The sequence below is a fragment of the Marmota marmota genome, unplaced genomic scaffold (genome assembly GCF_001458135.2).
Source record: "Marmota marmota marmota unplaced genomic scaffold, marMar, whole genome shotgun sequence".
In the NCBI taxonomy this organism is placed as follows: Eukaryota; Metazoa; Chordata; class Mammalia; order Rodentia; family Sciuridae; genus Marmota; species Marmota marmota.
This window is the reverse complement of record NW_025999932.1, coordinates 26,414,623-26,429,504: the sequence shown is the minus strand read 5'-3', so window position 1 is coordinate 26,429,504 and position 14,882 is coordinate 26,414,623. Positions and strand designations below refer to the sequence as shown.

Genomic DNA, 14,882 nt, shown 5'->3' with positions numbered 1-14,882 from the left:
AAAAAAAATTATTATTCACTGATGACATGATTCTATATCTAGGAGATCCAAAAAAAATTCCACTAGAAAACTTCTAGAACTAATAAATGAATTCAGCAAAGTAGCAGGATATAAAATCAACACCCTTAAATCAAACACATTCCTATACATCAGTGATGAATCCACTGAAATATAAGTTAGAAAAACTACCCCATTCACAATAGTCTCAAAAAAAAAAAAACAACTGAGAATCATTCTAACAAAAGAGGTGAAACACTTCTACAATTAAAACTACAGAACACTAAACAAAAAAAAAATGAAGAAAACCTCAGAAGTGGAAAGATCTCCCATGATCTTGGATAGGCAGAATTAATATTTCAAAATAGCCATACTACCAAAAGCATTATACAGATTTAATGCAATTCCTATCAAAATCTCAATGACATTCTTCATAGAAATAGAAAAAGCAATCATAAAATTCATTTGGAAAAATAAGAGACCCAGAATAGCTAAAGCAATCCTTAGCAAGAAAAGTGAAGCAAGAAGCATCACAATACCAGACCTTAAACTATACAACAGAGCTATAGTAACAAAAACACCATGGTATTGGCACCAAATAGACTTGTAGACCAATGGTACAGAATAGAGGACACAGAGACAAACTCACATAAATACAGTTATGTCATACTAGACAAAGGTGCTAAAAACATTCACTGGAGAAAAGATAGCCTATTCAACAAATGGTGCTGGTAAAACTGGAAATCCCTTTGCAGCAAAATGAAATTAAACCTTTCTCTCTCACCCTGCACAAAAATCAACTCAAAGTGGATCAAATACTTAGGCATTAGAACAGAGACCCTGTGCCTAATAGAAGAAAAAATAGACCCAAATCTTCACCATGTCAGCCTAGGATCTGACTTCCTTAACAAGACTTTTACAGAGCAAGAAGTAAAATCAAGAATCAATAAATGGGATGGAGTCAAATTAAAAAGCTTCTTCTCAGCAAAGGAAACAATCAATAATATGAGGAGAGAGCCTATAGACTGGGAGAAAATCTTTACCACATGCACCTCCGATAAAGCGTTAATCTCTATGATATATAAAGAACTCAAAAAACTTATCACCAAAAAAAACAAAACAAAACCCAAATAACCCAATCAATAAATGGGCTAAGGAATTAAACAGATACTTCAGAGAAAAAGAATATGACCAATCAATAAATATATGAAAAAGTGTTCAACATCTCTAGCAATTAGAGAAATGCAAATCAAAACTACTTTAAGATTTCATTTCACTCCTGTCAGAATGGCAATCACCAAGAATACAGGCAACAATAAATGTACAGAAAAAGGCACACTCATACATTGTTGGTAGGACTGCCAATTGGTGCAACCACTATGGAAAGAAGTATGGAGATTCCTCAGAAAACTTGGAATGGAACCACCATTTGACCCAGGTATCCCACTCCTCGGCATATACCCAAAGGACATAAAATCAGCATACCATAGTAATGCAGCCACATCAATATTTATAGCATCTCAATTTACGATAGCTTAACTATGGAACCAATGTAGATATCCTTCAATAGATGAATGGATAAAGAAAATGTGCTATATATATACTTAATGGAATATTACTAAGATTTAAAGAAGAGATAAATTATGGCATTTGCCAGTAAATAGATGGGAGTTGGAGAATATCATGCTAAGTGAAATAAGCCAATCCCCCAAAATCAAAGGCTAAATGTTTTCTCTAATATGAGGATGTTATTTCACAATAAGGTAGGGAGCACTTGAGAAGAATAGTGTTACCTTAGATTAGGTAGAGGGAACTTAAGGGAGGAGAGGGGAGGGGCTATAGGGATAGGAAAAATAGTAGAATGAAACAGACATTATTACTGCACGTATATATGTGACTCCATTACCAATATAATTCTGCAACAGGTACACTCAGAAATATGAGAAATTATATCCCATCTATGTATGATATATCAAAGTGCATAAATGCATTCTACTGTCATGTATAACTAATTAAAACAAATTAAAAAATTAATTTAAAATATCTTTAAAAAAGAAGATATACAAAAATTAAAAAGCAATAGCTTCCCTGTACTCCAATAGTGAATGTGCCGAGGGAAAAAAAAAAAAAGGAAAACTATTCCAATAACCTAAAAAAAAAAAATTTAAGAATAAATCTAACTTCTACAATGAAAACTACAGAAGACTGAAGAAAGAAATTGAAGATGGAAAGAAAGACTAGAAGATGGAAAGACCCCCTATGTTCTTAGATAGGCAGAATTAATATTGTCTGCATTACCAAAAGTGACATACAGATTCAATGTAATCCCCATCAAAATACCAATGACATTCTTCATAGAAATTAGAAAAAAAATAGTACTAAAATTCATATGGAAGAATTACAGACCTGGATTACCCAAAGTAATACTGAGCAAGAAGAGTAATGCAGGAGGCATCACCTGATCATCTGACAACACCTGATCTCAAATTATACCACCTTGCTATAGTAACAAAAATAGCATGGGGGCTGGGGTTGTGGCTCAGTGGTAGAATGCTTGCCTAGCATGTGTGGGGCACTGGGTTCGATTCTCAGCACCACATTAAAATAAAGATATTGGGTCCACTTATAAGTAAAAAATAAATACTAAAAAAAAATAGCATGGTAATGGCATCAAACAGACATGAAGAGCAATGGACTAGAAGACACAGAGAGAAACTCACATATATAGTCATCAGGGAAATGTTGTCAAAAACACACGTTGCAGAAAAGATAGCCTTTTTAAGAAATGGTGTGGGGAAAAAAATGGATATCCATAAGTGGAAGAATGAAATTAGATCCCTATCTCTCCCCCTGTACAAAAGTCAACTCAAAGTGAACTCAAGACCTAGGAATTAGATCAAACATTTTGTAACTGCTAGAAGAAAACATCAACACTCCAACATACTGGTACAGAAACCAACTTCCTCAAAAAGACCCCTAAAGCTCAAAAAATAAAACCAAGTATCAATAAGTGGGATGGCATCAAATTAAAAAGTTTTTGCACAGGAAGGAAATAAGAGTGTAAAGAGAGTCAACAGAATGGGAGAAAATCTTTGCCAGCCAGCTACTCTCCCAACAGTGGATTAATATGTTGAATATATAAAGAACTCAAAAAACTTAACACCAGAAAAAGAAATAATCCAGTCAATAAGGTGGGCAAAAGAAGTAAACAGACATCTGTCAAAAGAAAAATACAAATAATAATAAATGTCGGTAAGGATTTGGTGAAAAAGATAGACATTTTTGATGGGACTGCAAAACCACTTTGGAAAGCAGTATGATGATTCCTCAAAGGCAAGTAATGGAAGCACAGACCCAGCTGTTCCATTCCTTGGTATTTTATCTAAAAGATCTAAAACTCAGCAATATTATAGTGATCCAGGGACGTCAGTGTTTATGGCAGTGCAATTCACAATAGCCAACTTGTGGAGCCAGTCAGATACCTGTCGACAGATGAACGGATCAAGAAAAATGTGATATAGAAATACAATGGAGGTCTTTCAGCTATATAAAAACAAGAATGAAATTATGGCATTTGCTGGTAAGTGGTTGGAACTGGATAACATGCTCAGTGAAATAAACCTGACTCAGAAAGTCATAGATCAAATGTTTTCTCTCAGATTTGGAAGGTAGAGAAAAATAAGGAATTAAAAAAAAAGAAGGGGGAATCCCATGAAATTAGAAGAGAGATTAGCAGAGTAGAGGGAGGAAATTGAGGAGAGGGAGGGAGGTGGGACAAGAAAAAGGAAGAACCGCTGAATGAAATCAAACAAATTATGCTGTGTACAGATACGAATATACCACCGTGAATTCCACCTTCATGTATATCTCTAAAGCACCAATTTAAAAAAGAATAAATAAATAGAAAGAAGATCAGTAGAGCAGAGGAAGGGGAGAAGGGGCAGATGGGAGTGGAGGGAAAGTGGAAGGAGTGGGGATTGCAATACAGCAAATTATATTCCACTCAAGTATGAATATGATGCATATGCATAATGCACTAATAAAAACATAAAGAAGTTCCCCAATATCTTGAAATCAGATATCAATTCCAACTATTTACATTACTTTAATTAAAATAAAATTGATTTCCTACTGAAATTAATTAGCGTAAAAGACACAAAGCTTCTTTTGGTGGTATGACTTTAAAACCCTGTGCTGAGCTATATAAAAAACATTATAAGCAAAGTTAATGATTAGCAGTTATTAAAAAAAATAAAGAAAAAGAAGGTGTGCTATTATACCAAAATAAGTTTGACATATTAAAATCATATCTTATGCAAATATCTTTACAAAACTGAATTCTATAACGAAAACATGAAAAATAGAATACCTTTTATACATCCACACTGAATGCTAAATCACTATTTATTGAAGATATGATCTGAAAATTAGAGCCGATTTAAAATGCTATGTTTAAATTTCATTCTTTAAGATCCCAGCTAAATTGTCAAATCACCATAATGTCCTTCCAGGAGGGTCTCATTGGGCACTGGTTGGGGCTAGGGATGTTTATTCCGAGCCAGAAGAGAATCATTAAGTAACATGAAAAGAAAAACAAGAGTAAAAACATCAGATTCAAATATCACTTCCTGAGACTCACATGGGGTTTGTTAACTTGAATGACACATCAGCATTTTGTTTTTAAATACTTTAACACTTTTCTGTCAGCACCCAATACTTTTGTTACAGGTAGCCATAAAGATAGGGCTTTGGGGTCAAAGGAGAGCACAGATGAACTTCTAAAGAAATAGGAAGCTCTAGTGGACCTCACATTCTCTCTTTATGAAGTACAAACAGTAAAAGAATAGATAAAACAACATGATCATATAGACTAGAAGGAATTGCAGAGCTAGACTTTTATGATGCTTTCTTGAATGATCCTTAATACAACATTATTCCTACTGAGTTCCCAGGAAAAAATTTTCACCTTCAATAAAAAGGTTTAAAAGTTCATATCATTGGCAATATCCATGTCAAACGACATTCACTCTTCTTTATACAGAACGATAATCACTTCTCTTCAGTGCCTTGCCCAAATGAAACTCATTTAATGAAGAGAAAGAACAAGAAAGGGACTTCTGGTACCATTTATTTTCCTGTGACAGTAATAAAGCTGCTATATCACAGCCTAAAAAATGTGCAGTAATCACCGTATTACAATAATTGCATTAGTCAAAAAAACGTGATTTTCTCAGGAAAACAAGAACAACAACATTGTTTTCACCCATCATTCCTTCTCTTCCCCCATCAAAAAAAAATATATGCCATATACATGATTTGCACCTAAAGTCAGGAAGTATCCAATGCCAGGTGGCACACAGTAGCAGTATGAGCTCAGTACAGTGGGACAATGTCAAGTTTCCATTTCTGCTCCCTACCCCAATCCATGCTCCCTGGCCGCCAGGCTTCACAACTCTTCTCTAAAACCATTTTGTGTCTTTTGTGTGGCTTTTTCCTCCTCATTGGGTGCCAACCACGTGAAACACACCTTCACTGGATCGATGTTCCAATGTTTGTGAAATGATATAGGATCTTGATGAGAAACCGGGAGGTCACGAGCCACTTGTAGATTTAAGCAGGAACGAACTTTATTTCCCAACCCCGCAAACGCCACCCCTGCAAACTCTCCAGGAACTCCGCGAGAGCTCAACCGGAACTCAACAGGAACTCCGTGAGAACGCAACCATCACCATCCTAATGGCTCGCTGGCGCCACCTCTCAACCACTCCCCCTGGCAAAACGCCAGGCGCCATCCCAACTCGGCTGCGGCTCTCAACATCTCCCGCCTTCTGTTTAATTAAACAACAAGCATGTGGCTTAGGGACCGTGCCTGTCTTAGGTTGTCCAATACTATATATGGTCCTTACCCATCATTGGATGAGCTGACCTCAAGGCGTCAGCCTCCTGTCTTAGATTGGTATCATTGCAATTGGATCTTACCCGTCATTGACTACCAGCCCAGCATTTAGCCATACTTGTGGATAGTGGTTTTTACACAAACACCATAAATAACCTGCTACAAGCAGAAAGGGGAGGATACAAAACACCACGATATCAAGCCATTGACGGCTCCTTTTGGAAAACTTGTACCATTGATGACACCATCAGCAAAGATACCCCGGCACTACCACAATTCGCTGCACAAACAGATAATTCACAATGCATACAAGTGATACATAGTCCAGGCAAGTTTTGCAAGTAGTTCAAAGCAGAGGAATCCATTAATATATCCATTTCCTCCCAAAGTAAATCGACTCCTTGATTGAGTATCACTTGTTGAGTTACATTATTCATCGATGCATCAGTTTATACAGTTTGTAGTGATAGCTATCGCAGAAGCGGTAGTTTGGTTTTATCTTTGTCTTCACCAGCACTGGGATGAAGATAGAAATTCTGGCAGTGATGGCTAAAAAAAAATTATGTAACATTCCAGCAGGCACTAAAAAAAAAAAAAAAAAATTTCTAAACAATTTAGTATCCTGAATAGAATTAGATATAATGAAAAGGAAAGGTGAAAGTAAACAAACAGATCTGTTAACCACCTTTTAAAACAATCCTCAACAGCTATTTACCTAATTTAAATTAAACCATTTAAATCACGTGAATAAAAAAAAATATTTGGATCCATTTTTTCATGAGCGCTCCTCATAAATGATATATGGACATACGTACATACAGACATACAACACATAACACAAGTGTGCACACATAACACAATACATACAACACATAATAGTAAAGGCCTTGTAGCTTTTCACAGGTGAAATCCCCATTGCAATGCTCAAAAACTCCACAGTCAAAACATAGAACTGATCAGAAAAACATTAACCTAGGTCTGTATGAGCTCAAAAAACAAAATAGAACTTCATGATGTGGGAAAGGGCAATAATAAAATAGATATTGAAAAAAGCATCCTGGTTACCACCTGGGTTTGACTCTTCTTTTGATATCCCATCCTTCTTCCTGTAACTTACATATGGGTCTGAAGGTATTCCCACAAGCAAGCCCCAAGGTTTCTTACATTTGAAATAGGCCTTAATGGTGTTCATTATTCATTAGCCTCTAGGTGTGGGAGAACCACTGTCGCATATGTAAGGATAGCCAAACTGGAGTTCTGGATATCAGCTGTTATGGATTTGAGCCAAATCATCTTCTTTTTGGTCTGCAGAAATCACCTTAGTTAGTCTCTCTGGAATCCAAATTGGCTGCTGTTCGTCCTGTGGAAACACACAAACAGATCCCCGACTCCAGAAAATCACTGGGTCAGGACCTTTCCATTGTCCTGTTAGAATATCCTTCCAAAGTACCTTGGGCTTATGTATATTTTTTGGACACATGTGCCTTTCCGCAGCACTAAGCCCTGATGAATCCAAATTTTAAAAGTTTAGAGTAAAAAGGGTTATTTTAAGTTTATCTTTGGGGGATATATACCCCTTCCTAATTCCCTCTTTTTGCTTTAATAAGTACATTTTAATAGTTTCATGAGCTCTTTTAACTAAGCCTTGTCCCTGTGGATTGTATGGGATTCCTGTTATATGAGTAATGCCAAATGATGAGCAAAATTGCTTAAAAGAGGTAGAAGTATAGCCAGGGCCATTATCTGTTTTTAACTGTTTTGGAACGCCCACAGTGGCAAAGTTTTGTAAGCAATGAGCTATAATATCGCTAGTTTTTTCTTCGGCATGAAGGGAGCCCATCAAAAATCCGGAAGAAGTATCAACTGTAACATGCAAACACTTTAACTTTCCAAATTCTGGCAAGTGTGTGACGTCCATCTGCCAAATATGGTTAGGTGTCAGTCCTCTAGGATTGACTCCAAGATTAACTTGTGGTAAAAAGGTCACACAATTTTGACATTGTTTTATTATTTGTCTAGCTTGTTCCTTAGTTATTTTAAAATGCCTTTTTAAAGTATTTTCATTGACATGGAAGGATTTATGAAAATTTGTAGCTTCTTCTAGCGTAGAAAAAATATGTATGTCACGTGTAGTTTTATCTGCTAAATCATTGCCCAAACTAAGGGCTCCAGGCAATCCTGTATGTGCCCTGATATGTCCTATAAAGAATGGATCTTTTCTGTCCCAGATTAGACTTTGTATAGTGGAAAGCAAAGAGAAAACAGTAGAGGAAGGGGAAACCCTACCAGCATCTTCAAGGGATACTATAGCATTAACTATATACTGACTATCGGAAAATAAATTAAATACAGAATCTTTAACCATCACAAAAGCTTGTAATACTGGGCATTAAGCTCTACCTTTTGAGCTGATTATTTGGGTACTAAAAATGTAAAAGTTTGATCAGGTGTAACTACTGCTGCTGTACCATTATTTGACCCATCAGTGAATACATTTGGAGCATTCATGATAGGTGTTTTTTTGTTTTTGTTGTTTTGGTTTTTTGTCATTTTTGGAAAAACTACAGGATGAGAAGACCAAAAAGACAACAAAGGATTAGATGGTAAGTGGTTATCAAATGAAACATTAGATTTGCACATGATTACTGCCCAAGTATTTAACTCATTATATAACTCATCAATTTGATCTATTGTATATGGAGTAATAATTTTATCGGGAGAAATTCCAAACACTCCCTTTGCTGCTTTTATTCCTTTGAGTATTAATTGTCCTACAGCCTCAGGATACCTAGTAAGAATAGTGTTAGGAGAGTAAGATAAATGTATCCACAATAATGGACCTTCTTGCCAATATATTTGGAGCATTATATTTTTTGTTGGTAGTACAATAAATAATAAAGGCAAACTTATATCAATTCTATCCAAATGCATATTTTCCATATATGTTTCAATGATTTTTAATGCCTTTCTTGCTTCAGGCGTTAACATTCGGGGTGAATTTGGATCTGATGGACCTTTTAGGATATCAAATAAAGGTCCCAACTCTCCTGTTGGTATACCTAAATAAGGCCTTATCCAATTTATGTCTCCTAATAACTTTTGAAAGTCATTAAGTGATTTGAGTTGATCTACTCGTATTTGAATTTTTGGTGGACGGACCATGGTTGAGGATAATAGAACTCCTAAATAATTAATTGGAAAATTTAATTGTACTTTATCTATTGCTATCTCTAGATTATAATTTTTTAATAAGTTTGTAAGTGTGGCATAACATTCTAGCAATGTGTTTTTATCTTTGTGTGCTAATAATACATCATCCATATAGTGAAATATTTGTAGTTCAGGATTTTGATTTCTAAGTGGCTGGATTACTTTGTTAACATAAATTTGACACATAGTTGGGCTGTTAGCCATCCCTTGAGGGAGTACTTTCCATTCATATCTCTGATCAGGACCTTCATGATTCAGTGCAGGGATAGTAAATGCAAAACGTGGACTATCCTCAGGATGAATTGGAATTGAAAAAAAACAATCTTTAATATCTATAACTAAAACATACCAGGTTTTTGGCAAAGCAGACAATTGAGGAATCCCTGATTGAGCAGGTCCCATAATAACCATCTCATTATTAATGGCTCTTAAATCTTGCAATAATCTCCATTTACCAGATTTCTTTTTGATGACAAAAATGGGAGTATTATGGGGAGATACAGAAGGTTGTATATGTCCTTCTGCTAATTGTTGTTTGACCAGGTCATGGGCTGCTTGTATCTTTTCTTTAGTCAGGGGCCACTGAGGAACCCATACTGGTCTTTCTGATTTCCAAGTAATTTTTATTGTCTCAGTGGCCCTTTCTGAAAATCCAACCCATGTCTGTCTGTTCCTTGATCTATTTGTATTGGTGCTGCTATACCTTGTTCTTGTTTTTCTAATCTTTTTCCTTTCCTAAAACCTTGTCTAGTCATAATAGTGGGTGCATTTTGGTTGATGTTATTTGTTAATGTCAAACCTAATTGATCTAGGACATCTCGTCCCCATAAATTTACGGGAAGATGATCCAATACATATGGCTGTATAGTTCCTTCACATCCTTCAGGATCCTTCCAATCTAATACCATTGCACTTCTATGGGGATTAGTCGCCACTCCTAGGCCTCGAAGCGTTTGAGTGGCTTGTTGTAATGGCCAATGTTTTGGCCATTCTTGACGAGAGATGATGCTAAGGTCTGCACCTGTATCCAGTAGCCCATTAAATTCATGTCCTTGAATATTTAGTTTTAGCATGGGGCGAGAATCTAAATTTAAAGAAAGCATAGCCCAATCTACACCTGTGGAGCCTAATCCCTTGGAACCTCTTTCTACAGTACGACTGGAAAATTTATCATGTAGGCTGGGTATTATTAGTAACTGTGCTATTCTATCTCCTGGTGAAATTGCTGATATACCCCTTGGAGAACTGGCTATAATTTTTATTTCACCTTCATAATCAGGATCAATTACCCCAGGACTTATCATAAGTCCTTTTAGAGTAGAAGAACTGCGTCCTAATAATAAGCCTACTGTTCCTTGGGGAAGAGGTCCTTTTACCCCTGTGGGAATGATTTGAACTCCCATCTCTGGAGTTAGTACTGTTCTGGTGGAGGTGCAGATGTCCAACCCTGCACTCCCTCTGGTTTGTCTGATGAGAGATCTAATGGATAATGTGTCCTGGGCACTACCCTGATGGTGTTGCTGGGTTCCTCCAGTGCCCCGTGTATTTGTGGTCATGGGCCCCGGAGCATGGGGACCCCCTGTCCTTTTTTTGGCAATGGAGCCCAATGTTTTTCTTCACAATATCGTGGGTAAACACCTGGTCCTTGTCCGTTTTTTTATAACGGAGTACCCTCTATAGTGGTTTGAGATTGGCATTCATTAGCCCAATGTCTCCCTCTATGGCATCGTGGGCAAATACCCGGTATTCTACCCCTTTGATACCTAGTTTTGTTAAACCCTCCTCCTATGGGGCAACTCCTTTTAAAATGTCCTGTTTGTTCACAATTGTAGCATGTTTTTGGTCTGGCACCTAAAGCCTGTTGTACTACAGCTGCCAAGACTTGCCCTTGTTCATTAATGTCTCTGCATAATTTAATATATGTGTTTAAATCTCCATGTTTCCATGGTCTAATGGCATCCCTGCACCATCTATTTGCCTGTTCGTAGGCTAGTTGTTTTATTAATGGCATTGCTTGTTCTACATCCCCCAAAATTCTGGTAGCTGTTTGTATAAGCCTATCTACAAATTCAGCGTAAGGTTCATTAGCTCCTTGTATTACCTTAGATAATTGACCTTGTAAATCTCCATGCCCCTGTAAAGTTTTCCATGCCCTAACCGCAGCTGAAGCAATTTGTGAGTATATGGCAGGATCATATCTAATTTGTTGCAGCTGACCCTCATAAGGTCCCTCTCCTAACAACATATCTAGATTTCTCTGAGTATAACTGGCTGTTGCATTTTGCCTAGCCGTCTCCATGCAAAATTCCTGATTAGCAACCTTCCATAACAGATAATGTCCTCCTTTAGCACAGCTTTGCACATACTCGCCCAATCTGCTGGCATTATGTTCAAGTTGGTAATGGATTCGACCATGCTTACAGTAAAGGGTGCTTGAGGACCATAGGTTGTTACAGCCTCTTTCAGCTGCTTCACTGTTTTGAAATCTAAAACATGGTGAATTCACTGCCCTCCTGCCTCTTCAAATACAGGGCATGCTAATCTTTGGGTCCTGTCTCAGGATCCCATCTATCAACTATGGGGGTTGAGGGCCACTCAGCATATGTTGTCTCCATAGGTGGAGCTGTTGGTTGAATTATGCCCTCTGGTGATAGAATGGTGTTAGTAGCAGCCTCCTGTTGTAACTTCTCCCCGACAGCTTTTTCTCCTCTAAACTTTCTTCCCCTTTCTGACTATCTCAAGAGGCCTCCTCTTTTTCCTGATCTAATATGTCTTCTACCATAATCTGAACTGAAAGCTTTGGACTAGGCAAACAAAATCGTATCATCATCCACAATGACAATGTGCCAACTGGCAAAGTCCCTGGGTTTTTCTTTTCCCTCTTCCTTAAGTCTTCACCATGATGGTCCCATTGTGATATATTCAACAACTCCTCCTTAAAAAGCCATGGGCTACATTTTTGTATGGTATCAACGTATGCCCGAACTGTTCTCGGTTTTACTGGGGTGCCTCCTTCCTCTAGCAATTTACTTAACACTCTTTCGGTTTGTTTTTTGCTAATTTCTGACCCCATATTTCTGCTACAAAGATAACGCAACCCAACAAGATAACACAAAACAAAACCGAAACAGAATGAAACAAAAATTTGTATCAGTTTTTCTATTTTCTTGACATGTGTATCCGTGGTCTATCTCTATCTCTTCCTCAGGGCCGAACAACTTCAAACCTTGAGCCAACCACTTTCCCCAGTTTGCCTGAGAAAGTTCTAGGGACAGGCAGCTTGAAACAAAAACAAAACAAATCAAAACAAGAACACATTGTTTTTTGAAATGGTCACCCATTCTCTCGCCCTGCCCTCAGGGGCGAGCAGTTTCACTTACCCCCAAGCTTCAGGCGCTCCCCACATGGGCCACCAAATGCCGCAGTCTGGCTGGGCACAAATAACCGGGATGTCACGAGCCACTTGTAGATTCAAGCAGGAACGAACTTTATTTCTGAACCCCGCGAACGCCACCCCCGTGAACTCTCCAGGAACTCCGCAAGAGCTCTACCGGAACTCAACGGGAACTCCGCAAACCCACACGAACTCTCTAGGAACTCCACGAGAGCTCAACCGGAACTCAATGGGAACTCCGCGAGAATTCAACCATCACCATCCTAATGGCTCGCTGGCACCACCTCTCAACCATTCCCCCTGGCAAAATGCCAGGTGCCATCCCGACTCGGCTGCAGCTCTCATCAATGTCAAGTCTCCATTTCTGCTCCCTACCCCAATCCATGCTCCCTGGCCGCCAGGCTTCACAACTCTTCTCTAAAAACATTTTGTGTCTTTTGTGTGGCTTTTTTCCTCCTCACTGGGTGCCAACCACGTGAAATACACCTTCACTGGATCGATGTTCCAATATTTGTGAAATGATATAGGAACTTGATGAGAAAGTAAGTCCTTTGAGTAATCTGTTGGCCGAGCCTGCATGAAGAACAAAGAATTATGCTCTTTTGGTGATCAAAAATAACTGTTTCCGAATAACATTTGAATTTAAAAAGCAAATGCTTCATTTCAATATTTGTTACTGGTTATGGGAATCAAAAAGCAAGAGGGAACCTTATTTTCTACCATCTTCTTCTAACTCCAGATTCCTTGCTTTTGAGTCTCCAATTACTTTAATATCCCAGATGCTTTGATTTTTGCTTGGAGATCCCATAGTTTTGTCTCTGGAAGAGTCTTTAAGCATGGCAGTAAACGTGAAAAGTTTTCCTAGGTAAGTCATTTAACTTAGTATTATGATCTCTGAATAAAAGCAGCAAAATTAATTCCCAGGTCCCTCTCGGGAAACCCCTTCACACATGGGTTATGCAGTTCACTGGGGTGAGGAGTTCTCAAGGTCCCTCGGCCTATCTAGTTCTCTACTATAATGGAGTGATATCTTTCAAAGAAAGACAACATGGGGTTCATCAGAGAGAAGTTATATAATTCTGGTTCCAGAAATATGAATTTTAAAAAATGTGAGTTAACCAAAGCACTTTGCAAGAGGACTGTAAAGTTTTTCTGTGTTATCATCATTTCAGAATTCTCTAGGACTTAGAAACCATAAGCAGGATCAGATATAACCTAGAATGTTTTAGAGACTGAAGTTACAAACTATAATGTTAGAAGGAAAATCAGAGCTAGACAATTTCGTTTGCTCTAAACAGAGCAATCATCTTCTCTCGATTTTCTTAATTTGCTTATGAATTTATATGGCCCATCTGTTTTATAGAGTAATTCATTGGTTTATCAACAGAAAATCATCTTGACTATTAAAATTAAATATAATACATTTTAAAAACAAGTCTTTTCTAGGCTAGTATTTTAGTATAATCTGCCTACATTTTTGATGTGGATATTTAAATAAACTCTCTTAAATGGTGTTAGCTTTATTAAATATTATCTCATTTAATCCTTGAAACCTTCCAAGAAGGACAGAATATTATTGAAATGAGGAAACTGGAGCTCTCAGAAGTAATCAAATTAGCAAATGTTGGAATGGGGACAAGAAAGAGGTGGCCAGCTCCCATTAAGGTTGCACCAGGACATCTGCTGCCTGTCCTTGGCCCACTGCTCCAGCCACACACCCAAACCTAGCCTCAATGAGCCTAGCCTCATTGGGATGCTCCTCAGAGTGACACAAAGACACAGCTCAAATATGAGGAAAAGTTAAAATAATGCGGGGGAAGAACTCTCACAATTGCTACTGTATTGCCCTTTAAGGATTCTAAGGACTCATGGAGTTAAAAGTCTAAGAAGGGAATTTTAAGAGGGAAGATAGACCAATAAAAATACATACTGGAATATAGTCTAATTGCACTGGGAAAATTTCAAATATTAGTTGAAGGAATTCATATATTAGATGATGCTTATTTGTGAGGCCCTGTGAGAGTTTACCAGCAGGAAAGAAAACCAGAGAGAAACAGGCTCTCAATTCAGTTCTGGGGTAATTCCCACAATGTTCTCAGAAGAAAGAAGTAAAAGCAAAGAAAAGAAATCCTGGCTTATTTTTCACAAGTGAAAATGAATCGCCAGAGATATTAATGCATCGAACAGGAGGGAAAAAATCCCTCTGTTAACACGGATTCCAGGAGTGATTAATAGCATCTCAGCAAGCCCATGCATACCTGTGAACAGTTGGCTCATTAAGCATTAGAATGTGCTGTCGTTTTCAATGCATGAGGTCACAGAAAAGAATAAGGCAAAACTAAAAAAAAAAAAAAAAAAAAAAAAAAAAAAAAAAAAAAAAAAAAA

General features: G+C 37.6%; 1 protein-coding gene across 4 annotated transcripts in view; it reads right to left on the bottom strand.

The window, feature by feature from the left end:
• Positions 1-5,107: 5,107 nt before the first annotated feature.
• B3glct (beta 3-glucosyltransferase) overlaps positions 5,108-14,882 on the bottom strand; it is a 107,778-nt gene continuing 98,003 nt past the window's right edge. For 2 of the 4 annotated variants that reach the window (XM_048800788.1, XM_048800789.1), the window contains exons 15-16: positions 13,009-13,070; positions 5,108-5,549 (exon numbers count right to left, since the gene is read on the bottom strand). In XM_048800788.1, coding sequence (XP_048656745.1) covers positions 5,444-5,549; positions 13,009-13,070 — 168 coding nt within the window. In that variant the 3' untranslated portion in view covers positions 5,108-5,443. Of the gene's footprint in view, positions 5,550-12,569; positions 13,071-14,882 lie in introns of those variants that run through there. The other 2 variants (XM_048800787.1, XM_015484190.2) reach the window with 1 other exon arrangement.